Genomic DNA, 27198 nt, shown 5'->3' with positions numbered 1-27198 from the left:
GAAGCATGTTCCATAGAAGGGTGCACTGAGCAGATTGATAGCAGAAAAACTGAATTTCATTTTTAATAACCTTCTATGCATAGGAATCCTGCAGGTGGTACTAATGGATTTCAATAGCCAACAGCTATAGGTACTAATCATTGAGCAGGACTTCCCACTAAAAGGGATGGAATGCAATGACAAGCATGTGGCCTGCTGCTCCATTCACTGTCTATGGGAGAAGTTGGAGATGATCTCATGTGTGGCCCTCTGTTTCTAATAGCTATAATGCTATTGATCATAGCATGCATTTTATCAATGGTTTGCATAGATGCTACACATTTCAAGTGATAACTTCCATCTTCAAGGGGCAGCAAAAAGCTTGTAGTCCGGCACTTGTGTAAGCCTCAGAAGAGCATAGTGTAATTTTCCAAGATCAAACAGCCATCTACACATCATAGGCTGGGAACTCGAGACCAAGGCTGATGCCACAATTAAGACACTTGTCTCTGCTTCAAGTCAATTGTAAGAAGAAAGTCCTCATAAAGCGTTCCCTCTTATTAAAAGACAAATGTAGTAATCATAGATAAATGTAGAGGATCCATTTATAATGGATTGTTCAGGGGAAGAGTTGTCAGTCGGGAGTCTAAACTCTAAAGTGACTCAGTATTGTCTGGGTGACATCAACACACTATGAAGGGGTAGCATTTGATGTTCACAGGGAACACTAAAGAATACGTCTGGGTGTTGTGTCATACAACATGGCCAATACTTTTATACAGGATAGATCACTGCAAAGGCCAATGTCTACCCTTACCCTACATCAAATCTGGTTTAGGGCTTCTGCTAATAAACCCTTGAGAGGCCGTAACTCCCACACAACCACAAAAGTTTCCAACAGACATATGTATCATATCACTCTGACAGAATATCATGAAATCATGTTTTCAAGTCAGTTAAGAGAAAAGCTTGTCAAGAGAAAAAGTCATCTAGGTTTCTTATGATGATATTAACATAGTTTCGTAATATAACATACTATTGGATAGATATATACAATGGTAACAAAACCAGACGGATAATAAATCCTAAAAGTATGGAAAGTAGTGTACATAATTTATGATTTAAGGAAAGAGTATGTTTAGAAAAAATAAATCATCAACAAATTTACTAGATTATGGATTTCATTAAGACCTATTAAAATTAATATGAGAGTACAGAAATAGATCTCATAGCCTGGCATGGCTGGTAAAAAGAATTCTTACCTATCGACACAATGTGCGCTGATGGGCCAATAATCGCACTACAAGAAGCCATTAATATGACACCCATACCTTAGTCCTCGACCTTTTATGTGCAGTATAGTCTATTTGGTACTTTGTGATTGTCTACATTTCACAAGTCTGAAAACTTAATAACCAGCTTAAGTTTCCTTTTAAAAGAAACGGCTAACCTTGTAAGCATGGATCTAAGAAAATATATGAAACAAGGGCAGGAAGAAGATCTAAGATCAGTTGCACAAAAGAAGATAATCCACAACCTAATACTTATCAGTTTCCGGATGGATTTTTATAATCAAAAAGTGTTGTTTGGCTAGACACTTCCTCCCCGGAGTAATGGTGTCTGAGCAGTCATAACACATGGGACACTCACGCATTGTGCAAGTTTTTTAGGGGTTTGTGAAAATCCCCCTCACGGAAATTGTCTTTAGCAATACCTGCGTATGCTCCAGAGGGTGTGGAACGCTTGTTATATAATTTATCACAGTATAATATCTATTCTATAAGTCTATCAAAGTATTATCTTTGCCAGTAAAACACATCATTACAGAGTGAGTAATTCCCCTGTTTACTTCAAACACTTTTCCCAACATGGGCAGGTCTCATCAGGCAGCATTTTGGAACGAGTCTCAGCGTCCCAATTTCTACATAATGCTGTAGGCCATGGGAGAAAGGCAAGTCCAAACTGCGCTCTATACAGCGATCAAGCTTTACGGCGCCTCTGGTCTTGCCTTCTGCATATTTCACAAGTATCGTCATGTCTCCAAACTTTGTCTTCAAAATCTGTCTCATCTGCAGTACGCAACACAAAACATGCTTATCTAGCCCTTACATTTCACACAGCGGTACACTTTACATATTCCTCATTACTACGCATGGCTCTGCCCCTGCACACGAGGTAACAGGGGAGAACATCATTGCTACTTTGTGGACAATATGAACATCTGCTAAACAGTTATGTACCCCGTGACTGTATGTCATTCACAACACAACTGTGTTTGCCAGGAATTATTTTAGAATAAAACAGGAGTCGGGAACCTTTTTGGCTGAGACAGCCATTAATACCACATTTTAAAATGTAACTCTGTGAGAGTGATACAATGTGCACATGACTCCCAGTATATAGGTAGCCACAGCACATGCCCTCCAGTATATAGGTAGCCACAGATACCTATGCTTTAGATGCACACAGCGACAATTGTTATTACATGATCTGTCTGCAAGCCGTCAAAAGAGCCACATCTGCCTCTCAAGCCATAGGTTCTCTACCCCTGTATGATCCAGGAGACCCTGATTCTGTGATTAGCACACCATAGAAGAACAAAGAAAATAGACATTCATATGCATTAAAAGGTGTCGTCCATGGTTTGAAAAACATGTCTGCTTTCTTCCAAAAAATAAGCCACATCTGACCAAGGGTAGTGCTTGGTATTTCAACTAAGCTCCTTGTATTTCTCTACAGCCGAGTTCAATACCACAAACCATGGTTAGGTGTGGCACTGTTTTTGGGGAAAAAAAAAAACAAACAAAAAAAAACAGACATGTTTTTCAAACTGGGACAACCCCAAGGACTCTTCTTTGTAGGTTACTACTTCCTTCCTCTACTGTACTCATTTACATAAAAAAGTTTATGTGACTTTATTCAGCAACTCATCCTTATTTCATACTTTTTCTATCACATATGTAATTAATGGTTTGTTTAAAAGCCATAAAAAGCTGATTTGTCAAATCAATTGCGTGTGTTTTTTTTTTTTTAAATACACATTAATACTCCACCCTTGTTATGGTTCCTTACTTCTGTCTAGACATTTCTAGTAATAATATAAGACAACAAGAAGTAGGTGGGCCAACAAAGATCGTGGACTTTGCCTATGGCAAAGAAAAGCACCTGAACAATACATGGTACCAAGCCCAAATGTGTTGCATGACTTCTTTGAAATCAACAGGGAAGAAAGGTAACAAAAACACAAACATTTTACATCATTCAAGAGGGGTTTTTTTTTTTTTTTTTTTTAAACAGCCCACTCATGTTCTTTACAAATACAGTAGTGCAAAAAATCTAATTTCGTACACCAGAAATAAATGCAGAACTTTCATCTAACTTATTTTTTTTTCGGAAAAATACAACTTAAAAACTCTTTGGCAATGTATAGACTATTCTGATGACAGGTTCCCTTTAATCGTGGCATCAAGTCAAATAAACTGTAAAGGTCACTATGGCACAGAGGCCCCTGCAATTGTGTCCAAGTCTGTCCTCGCTCGATAATAAGCAGAGGTTTTTTTATTTTTTTTAGCATTAAAAAATGTGCTGAAAAACTCAGCTCATACTTCAGTATATACAGTATTTTGAGGTCAGGCATTAAGAAAATGTTACTTGTTCAATCCAGTGACACCATTAGTCCTAGACTGAACTAACATACGGTAAGGTGAACTAAAATATGCCGCTTAATTTTTTTTTTTTGTACAACAATTTGTGTGTGCGCAATTTAATTGGAAATCTATAAAATCACTAGCAGTTTTGCAGGGACAAAGTTATAGCAAAGGATATTGGACTAAATTTATGATAATTGGTTAAGCAATTTTTACATTGTAAACTTCAGTGTTATCCTTATGCCACATAGACCTAAATATCCACTTACACAATTATAACTTCCTCAAGATCATTTTTTTATATATACACAGACAATACACCCTGACCTCAGGACTGTGGATGAGCAGCCTCCAGTAGTCACAATTCTCATACCTCCATGACCTTGTTACAAAAGAAAAGCAGCACAGTTGATATTGCCAAGTCCATTGACTAATGGAGCGCACATTCATTTTCCAGACATAAATCAATATGCTGTGTATGATTTCTTTTCTCTAGAAGTATAGGTATTCTTTCTGCCCTGTGCGTGTTATGACAGGCATCAGGATACAAACAAGTCTTGGCCCCATCTCATACAGAACGGGCTGGCTGCAGATGTTCTTCTACAAGCTGCATCTTGTCCCAAGCAAGAACAATCATCTCTGAAACACATCATTTTATATTCTTTGCCTTCAGCAAAACTGAGGAGTGTTTTTTTTTTATAGTTGAATTAAATACTTTCCTAAAGAAACTCATAAATATATTGGTTGTGCTCCTGACTAACTCTCCATGTGTTACACTTATAAGCAATAGCGACATCATTAGAAGATACATGTAGCCCTCTCTTTGTGTGTGAGATATATATATTATATCAGGTTGGGTCAGAATAATGGCATTGCCCAGTGTTGCTCTATTCTGGCCAATCAAAAAACAGTCATTACTACAAGTTTAAAATTACAATAGATGACCAAAAATGCTTAATGGAATGGAGATTTACACTCTGGGAATGTTACAGGTGTGATCTAAGATTAATGGATAAACCATGAATAAAGAGACTTAGAAGTTGTTCGGAAGTTGAAAAAAATGGCTGCTTTCTTCCAAAATGTACTCTACATCTGATCATTCTGATCTACCGTATCTACTATATATATTTTAAGCTGCATTACAAGCCCTAACCATAGCAATATTTGTGGCACAAAACTACAAAAGGGCATCACTGAAATTTGCCTCTTTAGCTAGAGAGGGTCCCTTGTGTTGGAGGAAGTCTCCACCTTCCCCCTATATTCCACCTCCCACTACAGGGTGCATTCATACGTGGTGTTTGAAAACGCAATGGATCAGCGGAAGATGGATTTGCCTAATTAAAGGGCTGTTAACAATTTGAGTTTTGTAGACCCCATTGTTAACTCACATTTTAACATTGTGTTAATGAACGCATGCATTATTGCAATGTTAGTGCATGTGTTAACATTTGTGTTTTGTAAATGCAAATGTTAACAGCCATTTAATTAGGCATTCTCTTTGCAGCTGATCAATTGCGTTTTAAAATGCACATGTTCACCACAACGTGTGAATGCACCCTTACAAAAGACACATGTCTCGATCTAGAGAAAAGCAACTCCCTCTATAAGGTATGAGGTACTCATAAAGGGAAAAATTATTTGCCATTTCCAAATATTGCACCTGATCCTTCATATTTTTTTTCACAAGATTTTTGTGCAGAGCTGAAGATGCAAAATTACTGAAATGTATAAAAAGTGCATAAAAAAGAAAATATTTCTTATTAAACTGAATTGTGTTTTCTATAGTGCACTCTAAAGTCCTGAAGAAACTGCGGAGTAGGTGCCTTCCAGAATTTCCTTACTGACACATCATACAGTACATTTATGAGCAACATGGTAAAATAAATGACAATAGGATATCAGCACTAGCGATAGCATCTTCTTGGTAGGCGGTAAATCTCTAAATTATTACTTGGCAACAGACAAGAAACCAGGTGCTTCCATTTTATGGTAAGCTAAAAGCAGCTCTGACCACCTGTCTGATGGCCAAGACGTTTGTAGGACTGACATGAAACAAAGGTGATAAAAAAACATAAAACATCCTTTTCCTCGTAAAAACGCAACATGAGAAGCAAATATCTAACAAATGCATTATTTTAGACAATGGCTCACAATAATGATGAAGACAAGTACGAAAAAGGGAAAATCCCAACTTCTGTCGTATTCAGTAATCCAGTAATCTACTACTTATAGCAAAAGTGGAGAAAGATTTTATATGATATGTCTGCAGTCTCTATGTGGCTCATAAACCCAAGTCTCTGTGGATATTGCCATAGGCTTTGGAATGTGTTTATTGTTCACCTTCACACGGTGATTCCATTTTTATATGCTGAAAGCAGTTTTAATCCGGGCTTCCAGTCGCATCTTCTATAGTAAAACAGGGTGGGGTTTCATTTAGAAAATGGCAATTAAATGTAATGATCAAATCTTCTGCTCCATAAGCCAGGTAGATTAATAGCCCACAATTTTTCTATGGTTAGAAATTTGACCCTTTGTATGCTTAAAGAAATAATGGTTTTAGAATGAGGGTTTATAGCACAAGACTAAAGATAGCTGGAAGAGAGCACTGGGCCTTATATTGCCCAAAATTGAAAAATTTCCTAGGTACCGACCAGTTTTATAGTGTATAGTTGTATTGCAATGCTCCTTAACAGCGTGTTTATGGGCAAAGAAAAGCTGGTTCTGGAGAATTTCAATGTGTTGGATACTTTGTCTTCAAGTAGGGTAAGGCCCCTTTCACACTTGCGTTTTTCACGCGCGTGTTCTGGGCGTGCTTTTGACGTGCAGAACTTGCATTGCACTCTGACCCATTGTAATCTATGGGCTTTTTCAGACTTGCATTTTTTTCACACATGCGCATTTTTTTAACCCACATTTAAATCTCGACATACTCTACTCTTGCAAGTCACATGCATGAAAAATGCACCATACAAGTCTCTGGAGATGCATCAAAAACGCATTGCACTCTGAGACACATGCAAGTGCAATGTGTTTAACGCATCAATTGCCATAGAAAAGATAGAGTTCAGCCCTGAGTCCTTTCACGTGCATTATTTGCACGTAAAAAACGCATTGAAAATGAGTGTGAAAAACTGAGACACTGAACAAACTGACTGAAAACTGATTGAACTCAGTTGATGCAAAACGTCAGTTTTTCACTGACCAAACCCTGATCGCCCCCTGATCAAACTCTGACGTGATCTGCAACGCAAGTGTGGCAGGGGCCTAAGATGCTACCAAAAGGAGCCTGCCAGGCCGGCCAAGGGGGAGGAATTGCTTGAACAATACTGCACTCGATTGTCAGTTTAAACGGGGGTTTCTTTGATATTTATGAATTATACCCCTGGTGGGGTTCACGCACAATCATCCCATATTGCCTTCAGCATCAGAATAAACAAAAAGAACAAAGATGGGATCTGTTCTTTATATTAATTGCAGAGCTAAAAGCAGGCAGACGAAATCAGCTGATGCAGTATCAGGATGTCAGACCTTCACGGAGGTAATATTTATAATCGGGTCCATTGATAAGTCATCAGTCTAGAAGGTCTAAAATTGTATAGATTGTATGGAGTCTTAGGGTGACGCCACATGTTAGCGTTTTGATTCCGTTTTGTAACAGAATCAAAACGCAACGGGGCGGCCCGCGGCCTATTGCATATGCGGTTCTATGTAAATGCATTTGATCGGCAATCAGCGGCAGGTGTCTTGTATTGCGTAAATGCGAGACACCGGGCGCCGATTGCATGAGTTTGCATAGAAACGCATTAGCAAAATTGTCCACGGGCTGCTCTGGTGCGTTTGATTCTGTTACAAAGCGGAAAAATGTAGCATAACGTATGGCATGGCACTGAGGAGAGGAGGACGGATGAGCGCTCCAACTGAAATCACATCGCACAGCCGTTCTTGCGGCTCAAGATAGAGGGTGCTCCATCGGTTTTGTGGCACGCGCGGTTGTATGCACCGTATAGAGCCCAGGCGCCATAGCCATCCATAGGCGAAGTATATCCAGCCGCAAACGACTCTCAAATGGTCGTGTGAATGCTGCCTAACACACATGTGCACATTAAACATATTGGGACTCATTTACTAAGGCAGGGATTTAAAAGGGGTTTTTGGCGCATGCAATCGGATTTAATGCAACACAAATCGGGGGGCGTCGGACGATCCAACGGATTTGGACAAACAGCGGGATTTAACTTAAAAATTGTGTTGCAAGCCGTACACTTACATGCACTGGGACTCACTTCCAAAAGAAGAAGAACCTAGCCACAGAGATAAAATGCAGGGCATAATATCGTGCAACCCACATTTACATTAATGACTCCCACAACAAGATGAGACTCTACTAAAGACTGGAGGCACCAAATGTCTACCTATGTGTACCGTCATAACAGTAAAATACCTTGAAGAGCTCTTCTAACGTCTAACATATGTTTCCCCATGTGTCATCCCCTGCCACAGGGATCTATGTGCTCCCTACTGCCAGCTCTTTCCAGTGCTAATGTGGAAGTGGCAACATAGGACTGTATTCTGTAGTCCATGTGAACACAATAGACACAACTTACCAGTCTCACTGCCCATTCCTTTCTTGGAAACTAATATTTCCAAGACCCCTTGGTACTTATTGCACGTGGCACAATTTTCCCAAGTGCTTTGATATTTGTAGCATATGTGTTACACAAAACAGGTTGTCTGAGAAATATCTGGTTGTTTGCAAACAAGAAGACAGAAGCCGTTTTGCCTTCCTGCAGCAAGCAGCATAATCTGTAGACTGGACAGAAATCTTAGGTGTAGCACTCACCGATGTCTTGTCCCTGTAGCAGATGGGAGGAGACACTGAGTGTTGTACATGGGAATCTGAATACTGACAGAGTCTCACCATACAAAGAGTAGAATATATAATGCATCACTAATTACATGTTCTTCATTTCACCAAGGTAATGACACAGTGAACTTGTCAAAGAAACTTAATGTTCACTTCTTGTCATGTGAGGAGCTCAATTATCTTCCCTTCTTCAGTTTGCAGTAATAACACAGCAACACCCCACACAAAAGGTGACATCAAGGAGTTATGGAAGGGTTCTCTACCATCAAGGCCATTACTATAGTGGAGAAACCTTTACAATTCTATCAAAAAAGAAAGGCATTTTTATGTACAATGGAAAAATTTACTTTGAAATAATCAAACTCTTTATAACCACAACATTGCGGTATTCTGCTTACCGTCCACGTAGCGGACTTGGCTGTGCTGGACTGCTGAAATGAGACGTCAAAGCTGTGAGGTCCTGGGTAGTCAGTATTTGAAGGAATGGCTGGAGACGGGGACAAGGCATCAAAGGTTGAGCTTGGCTGAGCATACGGTGACGGTGTGGTCACGCTGTTCTGGGCGTGCTCATTGGTGTAAGGGCTGGTAGAAGATGAACCATTCTGTATTTGCTGTTCCATACTATTAAGCAGGCCCAGGTTCGTATACTGCGGCTGAAAGAGAACAAAGGAGGTTACAGAATTAGGAAATACAGTATGTACAGTATACGTTCCCAGGAAATAAAACAAAAAACTGTTGATAGAAAGAAAAATATTGTTCCCAAAGACATACAAGTGTACTACCCTTTCCAGTCATTTAGGCTCCATGCACACAATCACTGCCATTTCACGTGCAGAAAATTGATCCGCCCACAATGACATTAGAAAAGACTGCTCACGTCACATACCCGGGCAGGAATATGACATGCAAGTTGGACATTCAGCGCATGTGTGAAAATTATGAAGCGACCGTGTATAAGATGCCAAAGATATGAATCTGTCCCTGTGTTATTCATTGAAGTAGCAGAGAGTAGACAGACTAAAAACATGCATGATGGCTTATACTGTATGGCAGATATTATCACCTGAGCATGAAATACAGAACTTTACAGTTTGGTGTCAGGCGGTCATAAAGTATTGCTAAACAGTGTGTGCGCCGTTTATAGTACCAGCGTTTTCTTATGAGCCCCAAATCCTCAGCTATGCCCTTGACTTGGGGACAAGAGCAATCATAATAAGTAAAGTGAGATTATCTTTTGTATATTCTATTGCTGCTTCTACTTGTACAGACCGGTATAGGTTGCCTTACTTGTAGGGTGACAAATATGTTATAAAAACAGCCATAACAGATAGCAAACACATCAAGGACCGAAGTAGAACTTTGTTGCATGCATAGTAATGTATTTTGTATACTTTATGTAATACAATAGTAATAATGTAAGTAAAGGCCCTGTTTTGGTGACTTGCCATTTGAGGATAAGATGCTTTATAAGAACCTGTCTGACAGCTTAGATATTAAACATAAAAGCTATAATTAATATTGGACTTTCAAAAGAAACAACTGAAAGGCAGATTGGAAGCTCAGCATTTCAGAAGTGCACATTGGGACACTCCCCAGTACATGACGGATGTCAAAAAGGAGATTAAAAAGAAAACTGAAGCGTGTCCAATATGATTTTTTAAATAAGAAAAAACTGCACATGCAAACAGTAACATAATACATGTGTGTGTGCACACGTACATATTTAGTGAGCCATGCCCATGAGAAGTTAGGGTCATTCACTTTGCATTAGGGTCTCCTTCTTTTAGTTAAAATTACATACTGGAAATTGAAGTAGTATCTTATTCCTCCTCTTTAAAGTTTATCATCTAGAACTTAGACTAAAGTCTTAGTTCACAACCTATGTTACATGAGCCTCAGATGAAATATATAACAGCGATTCTTGTGAAATCATACTGAGCACAGGATTAAAGCCACTTCAAGACACTATTTTGCCCTTGGATAAGCAGTTCCCCTCTAAGGTGATGACTAAAAGGCATGTTGCTTAATGGGAAGTGTGAATAAGCACCCAAAGATGAGTCAAGCTTTACAAAATGTGGCTATTGTGGTGCTAAACTCCAAGTGCCTATCCAATATTTTGTACATCATACAACATTGCAAGCCAAGGAGTACAAGAACGTAATGAACAAGTTTTTAAATTCAGGAATTCATGTTTTTCCATTTCAATTTTAAAGGGAATTCTCGTCTTATGATTTCTCACCTCTCAGTTTGGAGGTCTATTTTCACCATTCCTTCCCGTTAAGGCCTCATGCACTTGACCACTCGTCATGACTGTAACGCGGGCATAGCACGTGGCCAAGCTGAAAAGGGAGGGGGAGCGAGCGCTACTCGTCCTGCCCCTCACAGTTGTGTGCATGGAGCCTAAGAATGTAGGTAAGGGACTGGTATAAATGGTGTGCACCCTTCACGGTTTCTTCTTAGAACAATGATGGTCTATCCCCTGGGATAGACTGCAGACACAATCTGGTACTGCCAGTGGACATAGATTCTAAATGCGGAGTTGGTGGCCACATTGATGAAAAAGTCATAGTGTATGGTAACAATATGCCTAGACTTTATACTATCATACAATCTACAGATCAATAAAAACTAATATCAATAAGACTATTATGTGATTTGCATCACAGCAGAAAGAAAAAACAATGTGACTTGAAAGCTAGCACTGCAAAGGAGTTGTAGAGATTGGGTTTCAGCTGGTCTGTAGCAGTCTAGGTGAAATGCCTATGTCCTAGACAAGTGTGATGCCCAGAGAGAGGAGGCCAGCATCAGACGCTCTCACATTGCTCTAACAACAAAAGAAATGTCAACAAGACAGACACAAGTATTGGGGGCAGGAAGTGTAAAACCAAAAGTCTAAACCGGGTGAAAACCTTAACAAATTCAAGATCTCATGACAGAGCAAACAAATGTCTAGGTCTTACTAACCCTTAACCTGCTGGTGAGAAGGACTTATGAGGATAAACCACGTTACTAGATTGCATGCCGAGACGGATTGTATTGTATTGTATAGCTTATATTTCTTTAAAAAAATGTGTAACCGGTAGAAAGCGTAATGGATTGTAATTGGATATATACTGATAAATAAGGATGAGTAAATGGATATGAAGGAAGTGTGTTTTCTAATAATCAAAGATGACTGCAGGCAGCTTGATATAAGGATTTCTACACAGAGGAATGATAATCTTATATCAGCATAGGGAATCTGTCACCATGAAAATGCAGTTCATTATATAGACAGCATTCATATTCAGCTTTGGGAGCAAGTATCCAATATAATTGGCTAAAATATTATTCGTAAAACTCCATGTTTGGCGGGCCAGTAGGCGGTCCTACATGTAGGAAAATAGCCAATCATTGAGTAGGACTTTCCACTTTGTAGTAATATTAAATATACAAATTATACAAAAGGTCTAATGCAGACAACCATGATTCAAAGGGGCCCGTATGTTGGCATTACACTAAAATTTGATGCAAGGACATCCGGTCTGCCAGCTGAACTATAGTGCCAGCAATGTAACAGACAATACAGTGCCTGTGCTGAAGTTCTGCCAGCAGATGGGGAGTCCTTGCATCACATTTTGGTATAATGCAAAGACTCCGCTCTGTCCAAGATGTGCAGTCTGTGGGATTTGGCCCATTTCTATGGTTTGCATGTGGTTGTGTTGATGAGGCCTCAATCTGCTAAATTCTGCCTACAAAATTAGACATCTTGTTTACCGCAATAGATTTTTTAATAATTTAGGGCACTGAATAACATTGGTATCAATGTATTAGAATTGTGTCTTATTAAATATATATTATAAATGTAAATCACAATCTATTGACAGAAATGTCTCCTAGACAATTTTGACAAATAAATGTGCAATAGCTTTCTTTCTATTGCAAGGTATACTACTGCCCCTTGACTACCCTTAGGGCAGGTATTTATAGGGCAAAGCCTAGACGGTCTCTTGCACATTCCTTGTCAAATAAAAGTTCCTGCAGGGCACAACTGAAAGTTTAAGTTTCAAAATCCCTGATACAAGAATTCTCCTTTAGAGAAGGGTCAAGCCTCCGATACAGAGAGAAGATTTCTCATCAAAACTTCTTCTATACATCACCATTAGAGGAAACGTTCTATGGAAAGGCCTGATCATTGAGAACTAATGAAACATACAGAGGAAGGATCCTGCTCTTTGCCTTTCCATAGAAGGAATTATGGTTTTATAAAACAATCAGCCTGCATAGAGTGGAAGTAAAGGCACACGTTGCCTAAGATTACAAATGTCTAGGACAAGTTATTATATTGCAATGAAGCATCATGAACAAATAGACTGAATGAGATGGAAGGGAATGGAGATGAAAGGTTTCTAGGGATCTTCCCACCTGCAGCTTGGTTTCACAAGAGTTTCCCAGAACTATCCAGATAATAAGAAGGAAGCACTTTAGAGGCAGCAACTCAATTCACCCATAGACACCCACCCACACGCAGAACCCCCACCATGATCTGCTCTAGCAAACTTTAAAGCCAACATGGCCAGATGATCAACACCATCATGAAGTGGGAATGACACGTTGTGATAATAATAGTCTGATCTGGGAATGGCCCCAATATCAATAAAGGTCAAGCGTGATGATCAAAAGAACCTTGTTATGTCTTTCATTGCCATATCATTGGAGGTTGTAAAGAATCTATTGGGGTTTGTGTATGTAGTAAAGACTGGAGAAGAAGAGAACACAAGAAAACTCCAGTGATGTTAAACCATAAGTAATACTGACCACTTTTCTCATCAAACCCTGTGGGAAGATCCTGTTCTTTTAGTATTAGGAGCTGGACAGGTGATAGTTGCAGCACTTTAGCAGGAATTTTCATAAAAGTCACTTCTCTCCATAAATTAGGTATATAATGGGGCTGAAGCCTATATCTGCTACCCTACTGCAATACATCATATACCGTGCACAGATTAAACAAAATCTTTATTTTCTAATTTTGTATTTCTATTAAATTTGTCACATTTCTTTTCACTTCTTAAGATAAGAATGTTGTGCAGTGCCTGACCATCTAACATGCATTAGAGCTTAGTTCCATATATTCCAGAATAGAGGATGTATGGTAACACATAGGGTTGACCATTTTGCTCTTTCGCCTCTCCTTAATTAGAAGACACATTTATTCATGTTTTAGGGTGGCCCAGGAGATATTTTCTCTGTAATGAGAAATGCCAGCCTACACTCCCACGTTAGTAGGGTGAGATTTAGGCCCCATGCACACTTGCAGCATTCTTGGCCGTGTGCTGGCCACTTTTTGGGCTAGCAGACGGCCCAATGTATTGATTTGTAAAGTGCTTTGAAATTTGATGGCGCTATGTAAAAAGTTTATTATGGTCTCATATACATAACCACGGTGTAATTATGTGTATGAGCCCAAATAATCTGGCTCATGAGCCCTCTCCGGGCAGGTCCGATTCCTGCCGCTCATGCTGTCTTTTTCTATCTCACACACAGGCCACAAACAATGGACCACGGGTCCAGTGTCTATAGCCTTCATGTACAGGTAGATTTACTCTGTAAGGCATTACATAAAGCGCTGTTAAAAACAGAATATGAAGGCATAAAAATAAGTATGTAAAAGGTACAAAAAATATATTTAATAAGTAAATGTCTGCTTTATATGGTTTACAACTTCATCTATCTCATGTGCATACATCAAACACACTTCATCACAGAAGTATGCAAAAAAGGACATTTTCAGGGTTTCGATTACAGATGGCTGCTTCCTTTGATGCAATAACACTATAGGCACCCACATGGTGGTGGCTCAGAATGCATAAGGGTATGTTTGAATTACGATTTCTTCCATTTGCCTTGTGGTATCTGACTGGAACAAGCTGGGGGTGGAGGAAAGCTTGACAGCCTGAAATTCCTTTCCTCCCAGCCCCCTGGACAGTATTACCACTATAATCCCCTAGTCTTAGCCCCTGCTTCCTCTCATCTTTTAAAATGGATCCATTACCACCACCCATTCACTCAGATCGCTCTACTTTGTTTCATCTAAGCAGTTTACAAAGACTATACATGAGGTTATAACACCTGTACGTCTTATATTTAGCATCTGAATTGCTCTGATGAACTGGAGAGATCCTCAGGAAATGAAATATTACAGAATAAAAAGGACAATCCTGACTGTGACAACAAAATAGTAAAATATGTAATAAAATAGCTGTTCCAAAAATGTAACTTTTCTAACACCACAGATTAAAAATCTGAGACCAACATTCATTTCTGTTTAGTCTGTTCATAGAGTTTATTGCATCTTCCTATTGGACTGGACAACACAGTGTTCCCGGATCTGATAAGGACATTATATAAAAATAACACTAGTGTGAATGATGCTTTTATTGCACCTTCTTATTGGATAGGACAGCACAGTATGCCCTAAACTAAAACATCATATAAAGATAACACTAGTGTGGACAAAGATTTTATTGTGCCAGTTTGTGCAGTTTATAGGATATCACAATGTACAATCTCTGTCATATGGCTTGCCTGATGGTGCGAATTCCGCTACATGTAGCCCTGTCGCAGACTGCCTTACCCTAAATGGAGATTCTGGTTCTTATGAACAGACAATCTCCTACTGGAAAGGTGCCCGACATGAGCAAAGTCTGACCATTCTTCCAAAATTTGGAAAAGGAGATTCGTTGGTCCTTCTTGCCATTAAAGCTTAGGTAAATAATCTTTCTCCATTCAACACCTCATTAGACACCAATGCAATCCTTCACTGTGCTGCCCTTAGATCACCATGAACTCCAACATATCCCTTTCCACCTGCTTATAGAACAAACACCATCACCGCTAACAATTCACACAGAAAACTGGAACTTTTCCAAGGCTCATAAAATACCCTTTTGAAAACTTGCAATCAAACCATATGTACTTAAACCATAAAAGGGTCACTTTTTATCCTGTAACAATAACTAGCTAATCATTCCAACCAGTCCTCAACAATTGCACAATATCAGGTAATTCACTCTATAGTCAAATGAGAAGCAGCAGCTGCACTTTTACGGTTATACGCTGCTGGAATGTCACATCAGACGCATAAGATGTTCCTGAATAAAACTTAATATAAACTTAATAAATCTACACATTAAAGTGTATGTTCCTTTAAAACAATGTTTAAAAATACTATAAACATATATAAGTGTATGAACAAATACACTTTCGTCCAAATCTTGAACCAGCAAAAATGATCCAGTTATATAAAAAAAAAAAATCTAAAATATAATATAATATAATATTATATAGTAAAACTTTACAATAAAGTTATATATGAAATATACATGCATGTGTTTATACTTTACCTCGCTATATTGAGCCTGGGCATTATTTTCCAGGTACAACATCTTTGCTGCAAGGTTGATCAGAGATGCTGTCCTTTCTTCAGGCTCCAGGATCTTTGTACACCCTCCTGAATTGCCCAAAGCAGGTACAGCTCTTCCAAGACGACACCAGGAATAATGAGGTTTCTCTTCCACTGTCTGTCACTTCATTTATTTAAAACACTGTTTATATATACACCTGGATTCAGGAGCAGGGAGGCGGAGCCTTTCCCTAATACCTGTCCAATCTGTCAAAAGTTCCACCTTGGTCCCAGATCAGCCTCTCCCACCTCACCAGGTAGTTAAAATTCCTTAAAAACCTCTTTACAAAAGACACAGACAAAGGGGACGTGGGGGCCATCTACACAAGAAACTGGTGCCAAATCGGTGTATAGAAGCAGTGTCACCACGATTTTCCAGCTGCACTTACTGTATGCATAGAATTATAGCAAGATTATACAACCATCTACAAGAAGAGGAGATACGGAACTATGCAATTTTAATTTATTGGTTAAATGTAATGTCTCATTTTACAGATAAATCGGGCAAACCAAGTATAACTCCTAAAGACCACCCCCTTCTCCTGACCAGATTTCCTTGGCTTTCACATCCAGTTTGTTCTCTGTGGTGTAAAGAAAATATATCTACAACAGCAACCAGTGCAGTCATATAACTTATATGCAATTTTCTTTCCCCTTTTCTTATTGATTCATTGAAAGTCACACAACTTTTACAAGAGTTGCAAAGTGAGCCCCTCAATAATTCAGGATAGCTGGCCTTCCTTTAGATGATACGGTTTCGACTATTAATGGATATAATGAAAAGCTGCTTGTCTACATCCGTGTCCTCCCCTCCAATGATCACTAGACGCGCTAGGAGGACCCACAACGGGAACAGCGAAAAGCAATATGTCAAAACTAGAAAACGAAAGTTTCCACTTTTCACAAATATCTATTAGGCTATATTCACGCGGCCCTATGGGGGACGTATATACATCCTCCCTGTGGACGGAAAAGGGCACACGGTGCCGTGTGGTACCACCGTTCCGTAGCCAGGAGAAACATAGGACAGGTACGGCAGGCACACATTTTGTGAATGTAGCCTGTGTACAGGTACAGTAAAGGCAAGGTGGCTGTCTGCCCTTCCCCATACTGAGTCAGAAAGATAGACTGACACACATGCATCGGAGGGCATTCCTCAATGCCAAGCTACACCATTTGCACAATCACTCATCACTATCCAAAAAGGGGTGTGGTTCGGACAGGAAAAGGCCTTGCCATTGTACTTACATGGTCTCACTGCACACAGTCACAAATTAGGTGCATACTGGGAGGAGATTTATCAATCTATCCATGTCAGAAACTGGAGTAATTTTCACCTCAAATGCCGTACACCAGTTAACCAGTTTTACGCAGTTCTCCGGGCTCCTACGGAAAAGCGCATCTGTGCCACAAATAACCCGTGCGCAGTGAAAGCCCTGTCATGTCTGTACACAGCTGAATTCAATATTTCTACTTGTGGTGGTTTTGTAGGCAAAGTAAGCTGCCATGTGATGAACCAGATTCCCAATTGTTGGATGTCCTCTGACCAGCTAAAATATGAGCAACATTAGGGACATTAACAAAAAAAAAAATAATAGGATGCCCAATTGTACCAAAAACTATGTAAAGAAGACCTTTCACAACTTGCATCAACTCTTATTTAATAGAGCCCACTGCGCTCATTCACATGTAGTCCAAAAATTTTCTCTAGCACCCACCAAGTAATCAAAGTCATTATTTTCAGATCTCTACTGTCAGATGGGTGGAGTCAAATCTGTAACAACCTAGCTATATGACTAATTAGCATATTGGGTACTGCCAATTAAACACTCATGTCAGATGTAAATCTGATAGATAGCTAGAGTAGGGTCTAGAGAGAAAATTCCAACTACTGCAGGTCAGTGAAACTATTTCGAGACAAGAAGAGTTCGGGTTCTTGAAAGTGGGGAAAGGCCCTCTTTAAGCTTAAAGGACATCTATCACCAGATCAATGATTGTAAACTAAGCCCAACAACATACTGGTGTGTTCCCCAATAAAAGGGTCCGCTCTTCTTTTAGTTTCTTATGTCCTGGTTTTTCCAAAATATTTAGTTTTATTATGCAAATGAGCCTTAGGGGCTCCAAGCTCCATAGGAGTTAATGGAGCCGGTAGCCCCTAACTCGCATTTGCATAATTTTTAAGGCACCTTTTTCTTAAAAACAAGGGCATAAAAAGATAAAAGAACACCAGATCCTGCCAGAGGGGGCACACACCAGTATGTCAGTGTGTTTGGATTACAATCCTTCATCTGGTGATAGATGTGCTTTAAAGACAATTATTTTGTTGCTGCTAATAATAATCCACACACAGTGGCTAGAATGTTGTGCACCTGATCTAGCACTATACTTTTTTTTTTTTAATGCCATCCTTGCAGTTCACACAATTTTTGTATAATTTTGAAGATCCTTGGATTGGTTATAGCAGTGGTGCAGGATAGTGCAGTCCCATTTATGTTGGAGAACGATGTACAAAGTATGCAGGTATGAAGAGGCAAACAAAATTTTTATTCCAGGAAAGCAACTACAGAAAGGTTGCTTCTTTACAAATTAAGAATTTCTCCCAGTTTTTCCACATCATAGAATTCGAGACTCCTACAGCAACCACATAATGCCTGAAGCAAGCTCAGATGCCAAAATATATGACAAACTTTTCATTTAACACAATTCTTTCACTACAATGTGAAAATGGCTTACATTGATGTATACATTCAAGAAATGCTGTGGATTCTTGTTCACTATAGTATTCAACATGTAAAAGAAAGAGCCATACCTACATAAATATATACAACACTCAAAACCACAAGTCACGGGACTGTCCTCTTCTCTCAAATCCATCCAATCATTGAACAGTACTGTATTTTTGGGAAAGTTGAATAACTTTCAATATATTCAAAATTATAAGTGCACTGTTCTATAGATTTCAATGTGTAGAAACGCAATTCAAATTCAGCGGGGAGGAGCTTCTCCCAATCGCTGATGTACATAGTCCTAAACATGTGCCATCTGTGTTATAATAGGCGTTTTGCATGGTTTACCAGAAAAACATGTGGTGCTTGTTCGGCATCTCATTCATTTAGGTCCAATCTGAAGAAGCTCCTCCCCACTGCGCATGAATTGCATTTATAAACGTAATTCAAATGCCAATTGTAAAGTGTCCTAAAGGTTTTTCAGCTCCAATTCCACTTAATATTTCACATTGTCAGGCTGCATTTGGAAACGCAACCAGAAAAAAATGGGTTCATAGGCAGCTTGGCAACTAAAAAGGAACCATACACATCAGTCGCGGCTGCCAACACCTGACCACCCCAATTTAGTTTTAAAAACAGAAGTTAAACTTCATTTTTAATAGAATAAAACAACATATTAGGAAGAATGTTTTATTCTGCCAGCCTGTTGACAATTCTGTCGTTGTGTTATTATAATAATTTAGGATTACTCCAATAAAACAAAGCAAGACCATCATTTGCATATTACAATCTACATTCAGTAGTAGGTTCCAGTGATCAAGTTCATTGTACAAAGCCTGTTCTATTACGCTAGTGCTTTTTTCTCCTCCTAGGAGTGAATCTGGTACCCTACTCATACTATAGAGAAAGTCAAATCTCCGATGCTCTATAATGAACACTCTAGTGCTTAAGAAAAGGAATCCTTAGGGCACAGGTGAATAATGGAGGCAGAAGTGCATGCTGTGACTAGATATACAGTCATCAGCCAAAGCTGTCAGAGCCATTCTCCTCAGTGACCGTGTGCCCCCATCTATGTCTGCCCTATTGTGTGTCCTTGCCATGCCTTTAGTGTAAATAACCGTCTCTGACCTCTGGTTGTCCCTGGTGGTTCTTACTGTTTGACCCCAATCTGACTACTGTGACACATCCGATTTCTATCACCAACATGGGATGGGAGAATTCGGAGGAAAGATGCATCAGTTAAGATTTAAGATTTTCTAAATCTTTTGTTCTCAAGGGAGATAAACCACTACTATCTTGTCTTCTCTCAAATGAGAAAACACCCAAATTTTGCTCGTTTGTAAGTGATAAATAGGAATAGCTATCGCTCAGACAAAGATCGGCTTTAAAGTGTACACATTGTATATGCTTCTACAGTAATTTGTGGCATTGTTTCTCTATAACAAAACAAATTGTAATGCAAATCAAATTCTGAATATAATTTACAATGCAATACAAGAAAAAGCGCCCCTCGCATTCTTCACATATGTAGTATCAGACCATATATACTGTTTGTATTGCAGCTTTAAAACACGTGGGAAGAAAGCAGTACCTGGCACCAAGGCTAGAACTTCCCTTAGTAACAGTATGCAGTGTCGGGCATAACCATAGTTAGTTCTCAGTGCTTGCACAGGCTTAAACAGTGATGGTTACTATGATCCCGTTTTCACTGTTTAACCATTCGGCACTGAATGGGGTGCATCAAAGAAAGTGAATTTGAGAGTATTAGTCCGCTTGCACCACAAATAATAGATAATCTATATAATACCATGGAAGCCATTATTGAAGGTGTCAAACCAATATCAGGTCCTGCAGGACTCACCGAATAATATATTGTAATACCAAAATGAGCCCCCAATTGTTATAAAAAGTTATAAAAGGTTGCAAACATGCTAAAAATATTTGCGTAACATTTAAAAACCATACAAAACGTACCACCAGAAACCCCATTGCCCTGCAGAATAAAGTTAATGTTATTTGTACCATACAAAGAATGGATCAATGAATGAAAATGAATTGCCAGAATTTGTGTTTTTAGCCGCATTTCATTAACATTTAGGGAAGATGATATAGGCTCAAAATGCCACATTATAAAAGAACATGCCTCACAAAAAACAAGTCCTCACTAGGTGATCATGATGAAAAAAAATTGTGGGCGTTTAGAAATCAATGATTAACCCCTTAGCAATCTGCCTGTTTTGGTTAAAACACTTTTTACCCTAACCTTTCAAAAGTCATAATGTTTTCCATTTTTAGTAATGATGGCCATATGAGGGCTTGTTTTTGTAGGTTGAGATAATACCTCGATGCCGATTCCTTTTTTTAAAATTTTTTGATTTACAGATATTTATGTTTTCTGCGGGACAAATTGTACTTCTTAGTGTCCGTATATAAAGGGAAACGGACATCAAAAAAGGGCCTTATAAACTATAAACAATATGTTGTCAAGCACCTGAGCAGCTTCTAGATCATGTTGCTTTGACGACCAAGTGTGGCGATGCCATCCAAAAATCAACTTTGAAGTGAAAGAAATTGTTTTTATACAGTCAAGGAGACGGAGACTTTAACACTAAAGTCAAGCTTTCCCCACCTTCCCCGCCTCTTTCCCTGCGATTGACAACAGGTGCCAGACTTCAGTAGATCTGGTTAGTGATGTGAGGAGTTACAATTAGTTACAATGAAGGGGCTGTTCTGAGGCAAGGAGAGCTTGACTTCAGGTGTTAATCTCTCCGGGCCTCCTTGACTTTTTACAGTGAGTTTACATCTTACTTCAAAGTTGATTTTCTGGATGAGGTCACTAAACTGGGCCATGAAAGAAACATCATCTAGAGGGTGTTCAGCTGCTTCACAGAATACTGGCAGTGGTTTATTAGACCAATTTCGGATCATCGCTCCCCTTTAAAATGTTGCATGCAATGTAGCAGGAAAAAAAACTGCAAATGCAGTGAAAATCTCCAGAAAAAAATATGCATAGATTTAATGTTTTGATGTAATCTTTTGAACAAAATAAAATTTCTTGGTATCATCATATTCCGAGGGCAATCTTTTTTTTTTTATATTTCCATGTGTTTGAGATGTGTAAGCTGTGGTTTCGTTGCTACAATTATGGGACTGAACACGTTTTTTTATCCTATTACAGGGTTTACCACATGGAATAATCAATTTTATATTTTGCTAGATCGGGCAGTGAGTATTATTATTATAACTTCTCTAAGGAATGGGGGGTAATTTGAACTTTTCTTTTTTGAAAAATGTTTTTTTACATTTTATTTGTATCTGATCACTCATACAATGTATTGCAGTGCTACTGTATAAAGGTTTATTGCAGACCCGGCCTTGGAACTCATGTGTATTTAAAGAGGACCTGCCCCCCTTAAAAAAGCACTAGGAGCTGCTTACCATCGGAACCCTCTGATAAAGTTAGCAAACACTGCAGTGCCATACCCTTAGAACTCTGGACCAAGCTCACAGGGGTCCGACGTATTCATAAGGGGTCGGTGACTGCCATGTGAAGCCTGGCAGTCACCGCTGGCCTATGGTTTGGGCACTCATGAATACGGTGGACCCCTGTGACCTTGGTCTGGCGTTCTGAGGGTATTGCGCTGCAGTGTTTATGGGAGGGTTCCGATAAAGCTAGCAGTTTAACACTGCTACATCTAGGGTACTAAAGTTAGCAGCTTCTAGTGTGTATTTTAGGACCACAGGTCCTCTTTAAGTATCACAAATAGCTTTCCCCATGGCACCTAACAGTTAACATCCACGATTGGTGCCATATAGGCCAGGTTGTAACGGAGGCACAATAACCAAGAGGGTTTTTTTTTTTTCCTTTTTAGTTTAAAAAAAAATAAAAAAAATATTAACCCCCTAACCTCCTTCCCCCGCTAATTTTAATAGTTCCAGATGGGGACTTGAACATTTGATCGCCTGTATAATACATCACACTACTGCTGTAGCGCAGTGTATTACACACAGTCAGTATTAGTGACTTGCAGTTTATAACAAGCATTGCCAAGGTCTAAGAGGCAAATGATCATGTCAGATCAGGCAGGGGGTTGACCCCAGCTGCATTTAAAGAGTTCCCGACCTGAAACTTCAGGTGTGAATGGACAAAGTAGTGGTAGCAAGCGGTTAAAAGAAATGGGGAAAATAAAATGCATTTTCCCAAAGGTCAAAACTAGCCACTATATCTAAGATTGAAAACTATAGTTACAACAAATGATTGATTGTTGCAGTCCCAGCTTCTATCCCTGCTCCAGGCTATGTATTTCTACTGCACTGGCCATCCAAAAAAATTTAGTATTATACAGCCACTAGTCAAGTGATTTTTAGTAAATCTCTTCTCTGGTTAATAGGGGGTAGTTTCTGATTAGTACCCACCCTCCATGTAGAGAGATTAGGAAATTGTAATGTACATTTACAAAACCCTTTAAATTAGCAATTATTTTTTTTACAGTGCTATATATTGCCGTCATTCCAAAAAGGAAAGTTTATTTAGAAAATGTAAAAATGATTTTATTTAAATATCATATTTAAGTTTGTAGGAAAACCACACCATTTAAAGTAAGTAACACTGTATATTAGTACATAAGCTACATAACCATAATCTGATTTCTCACCTCTGGTAGAGACTAAAATCGAGCATTAAAGAAACAAACTGTTGCAATGCTAGATTTGCGGTCCACCACACAAGAGGTCATAATCTACAACGCATTTTTGTGCTAAAGTAATAAAATAATAATAATAATTCCTTTATTTATATAGTGCACACAGATTAAGCATCGCTGCACAGAGCTTGCCAAATCAGTCCCCATTCCCAATGGGGCTCACAATCTAATCAACCTACCAGTATGTTTTGGAGTATGGGAGGAAACCGGAGGACCCGGAGGAAACCCAGGCAAACACAGAGAGAACATAGATACTCTTTACAGATGTCGACTCTTGGGTCTTGAACCCAGGTCCCCAGCTAAATGTTACAAGTAAAAACGTTTGGCTTCATACTAACCAATAGAATAATGTAAACAGGTTGTCTTTTTAGTGTATGGGAAGCATTTTAAATATATGTTAGTACTGGGGCAATTATAAAATCTGATTACAGGCAGTCCACGGGTTACATACAAAATAGGTTTGTACTTAAGTCGAACTTGTATGCAATTCGAAACTGTATATTTTATAATTGTAGCTCAAAACAATTTTTTTTGCCCCAGTGACAATTGGAGTATCACATTTTTTTGCTGCAATGGGACCAAGGATTAGCAATAAAGCTTCATTACAGACACCTTACAGCTGATCGCTGCATCCAGAAAGCTTCACCAGATGTCACAGTGGGCAGAGGAGCCATCTGTAAGTTGGGGGTCCTTAAGTAGGGGACCGCCTGTATTCAAAAATAAAACAGCGGATGACGAATTAACAAAAATTGCTTGGTCAAGAAGTGACAAATGGGTCAACTTGTTGGGGGGGGGAGGGGTATTATTAGTCAAATATAACTTTTGGACAGTCAGACAATTTAGTGTCGCTTTTATTACACGGAAATACTGAAATACAATTAATGGGGCTTTGCCCCACCCAGGTAGGAGTGTGCCATCTCCTTGTGCATGTCACAATAGGGCTGCCCTCTGACCTTCTCTAAACATCTGCACTTGCAGTCCCTTTCAGCAGTAATAGCTTTCCTTGTATCTAGGCAAGATGCCTCCAGGGCTAATGAGAATGTGACTGATAACACAAAAACGATGAGAGGAAAAAACCTGAAGAAACTTTCTTCTAGAACATGTTTTTTTTTCTAAAATCACAGCAGGATAAAAAGACATTATTTTGATAAATAAATTTATACAAATGTACATGGCTGTGGTGAATGGTTCTTCTATTCTGCTGGCCTACAACAGCATGCTGTACTTCCCGAGTCATGCTGCTGTCCCCTTCAACATCTGTATTTAAAGGGGTATTCAGGGAATATGCACTTCTGATACAAAAACCCATAATACCATAAATGAATACAACTAATCACGAAATGGAGCTTAAATAGTTAGCTAATTTTATGGGCTTTCTAAAGTAGGTGGAGTTATCTACAAGATGGCCGCCATCTACAACCATGATCCTTCAGTTCTTAGTAACAGCTCCTCCCCCTTTATGTTCAGTTCCTTTTGAAGATCTAACAGACTGTCCTGCTCTGTTACCATAGTAATGATGTGTAACTACCATCACCACAACACTGACCATAATGGATGCACTGCCACCAACCTACTACAGCCAAACATAGTGATGATCACATGAACTGCCAAGGAAGCTGCAGGACATGTGATGTAGTCATGTGACCAGCAGCCATCTTCTGTCCTGTGTCTCCTCCACAGGGACAAAAATCAACGGACTTATTAAAGGGCCAGTAGCATTTTAATCCTTCATTGCAGTGTATGTCCACAGCATACAGGGGAGCAAAATTTTAAATAACTAAATACATATAAGCTTATATTTTAATGACCTATTTGAATATGAATAATGATCTAGAGAACTGTAAGGAATTGATACAAAAAGTACAGTATATTGGAGAATTGTATAACTTTTCCTTACACAAACCATATCAGTTATCTGCTGAAAGTGGACAACTCCTTTAAGCCTGCAACGATGATCACCAGGGATATCTGATGCCCATGTCACATGACCATATCAAAATGTCTTTGCTGGTGGCTCCGGTAGGGGGAATAGATAAGTCACAGGTATTAGGGACACAGCGACAAAGGAGAAGGCTAGTACAAGTTTGTAATTTTTAATCATGCATAAGCTATTCACAAAAAAACCCAACAAATCTGGTTTGGTTGAACAACCCTCTACCTGAATTGCTACCCTCAAAATAGTTTCAGCCACAAAAAGTTATGTTGAACTACCTAACATTATATATGGGACTAGATGAGGCTGCTCCCACCACCTTGACTGATGTACTTTTGGAAAACCTTATAACATGAATTTTGCCTCAACAGAAAGCTTAGTGAGAGGCACCATAGTAAAGTTATAGAATTAAAACACCTGACAGGGTTCCTTTTATAATAGCTAAAGGTAATGACTGTTCAGCAACATACAATAATACAGCACAATATGCTCTAGTGTCACATAATATGGTGTTCAAGTTAATAAATGTAAATATTACACCCAAGATCACTAAGAGATTATTGGAATATACTCCACTTTTAAAGGCACAATGAAAGGACAATAGCCTCAGGCTGCAGCAAGGATTACAACTAAAGGACTCTAACTAGACATATGTAAGAGAGAGAAATAAAAGGAGAAAAATGTGTATAGACAGGAGAGAGAAGGTAGATAAGAGAGACTACAAAGATAAGAAAAACCTAAGGCCATGTAGGTAAAGAGTGTTAGCGAAAGGGCAAGGAGGGGTTATCCACTTCTTCAACAACTCAACTTGTGATCAGTCTCGTAAGTGAATCTTATTCAGGCAAATATTTACTTTCCTTTTCCACTCTGGCCTTATGATAAATGGAGTATAAGAAGGAGATATCTATCTATCTATCTATCTCTATATCCATAGATATATCTATAGATATATCTATAGATATATCATTCTAAACTCCATAAGGAAATGCTGTAAGGACCAGATACTCATGTTGATCTTTATATAGCACAACTATTTTATGCATACAGCCCAAAATAGGGCATCCTTCATCCACATGGATGCACACAATGTCCAAATTTAGCTCCTCTTTTGGGTTTTATATGGAGTTTTGTATTAAAAAAAAAAAAAAAAAAAAAACTTAAAATATAAAGCAAGAATTACAGATAATTGAAGGCAAACAGAAAAACATAACATTCCCTGTTTATGGTACCATGTTAGCAGAGGTAGGAAATAGCGGTCTTCTTTGATAAGAGGTTTAGAAGCAGTACAAAAATTCATGGGCTGGGTCATAGTGCAAAATGGGATAAAACACCAACCATGTGCCGTTGCGTCGTTATGAGCAGTGAGTAAAGGGTGCTGTGAAGCACAAGATTAAATCATACGTATTGTATATGTTTATGACTCAGAAACACTCTGATGATCACAGTAAGAGGGCCATACTGAATAAGCATTGAATTGTTGCCAGAGTGATTCAATCTATTTAGTCATACAACCAGGAAAAATACAATACAATGAGCTGTCTGGCCAACACCCACTGCAGGATGTTACGAAAAATGAAAGCTATGGCTCTTACACAGATAAACATTTTCAACAAAACAAAAATAATGTTTAAATATAAAAAATAAAAAGGAGGGTAAAAAATAAAATACAAACTTCACTAGGTGATCCTAGGTCCATGAAATCACCAGAAATAAGTTACCAAATCCCAAAGGATCCATACAATCATATATGCACCAAGAGCAATGTGTGTTGCTATAGGCTGTGTCTAGAGATATTCTTTCTTAAAAATTTTGGAGGTAGTGGCATATGGCAAACTATGAAAATCCCCAGATATACACCAAGCTCCAGGCTTATAGCAATGTGGTGCACACTACACATTTAGGAAG

At 38.8% G+C, this 27198-nt stretch overlaps 1 protein-coding gene across 17 annotated transcripts in view; it reads right to left on the bottom strand.

Annotated features, from left to right (window-relative positions):
* Positions 1 to 27198, bottom strand: part of TP63 (tumor protein p63) — an 84581-nt gene that overhangs the window by 20288 nt on the left and 37095 nt on the right. For 11 of the 17 annotated variants that reach the window (XM_072142562.1, XM_072142563.1, XM_072142564.1 and 8 more), the window contains exon 4: positions 8889 to 9143. In XM_072142562.1, coding sequence (XP_071998663.1) covers positions 8889 to 9143 — 255 coding nt within the window. Of the gene's footprint in view, positions 1 to 8888; positions 9144 to 15872; positions 16046 to 27198 lie in introns of those variants that run through there. The other 6 variants (XM_072142571.1, XM_072142572.1, XM_072142568.1 and 3 more) reach the window with 1 other exon arrangement.

Source organism: Engystomops pustulosus, chromosome 3 (assembly GCF_040894005.1).
Source record: "Engystomops pustulosus chromosome 3, aEngPut4.maternal, whole genome shotgun sequence".
Classification (NCBI taxonomy): Eukaryota; Metazoa; Chordata; class Amphibia; order Anura; family Leptodactylidae; genus Engystomops; species Engystomops pustulosus.
This window is presented reverse-complemented; position numbering and strand designations above follow the sequence as displayed.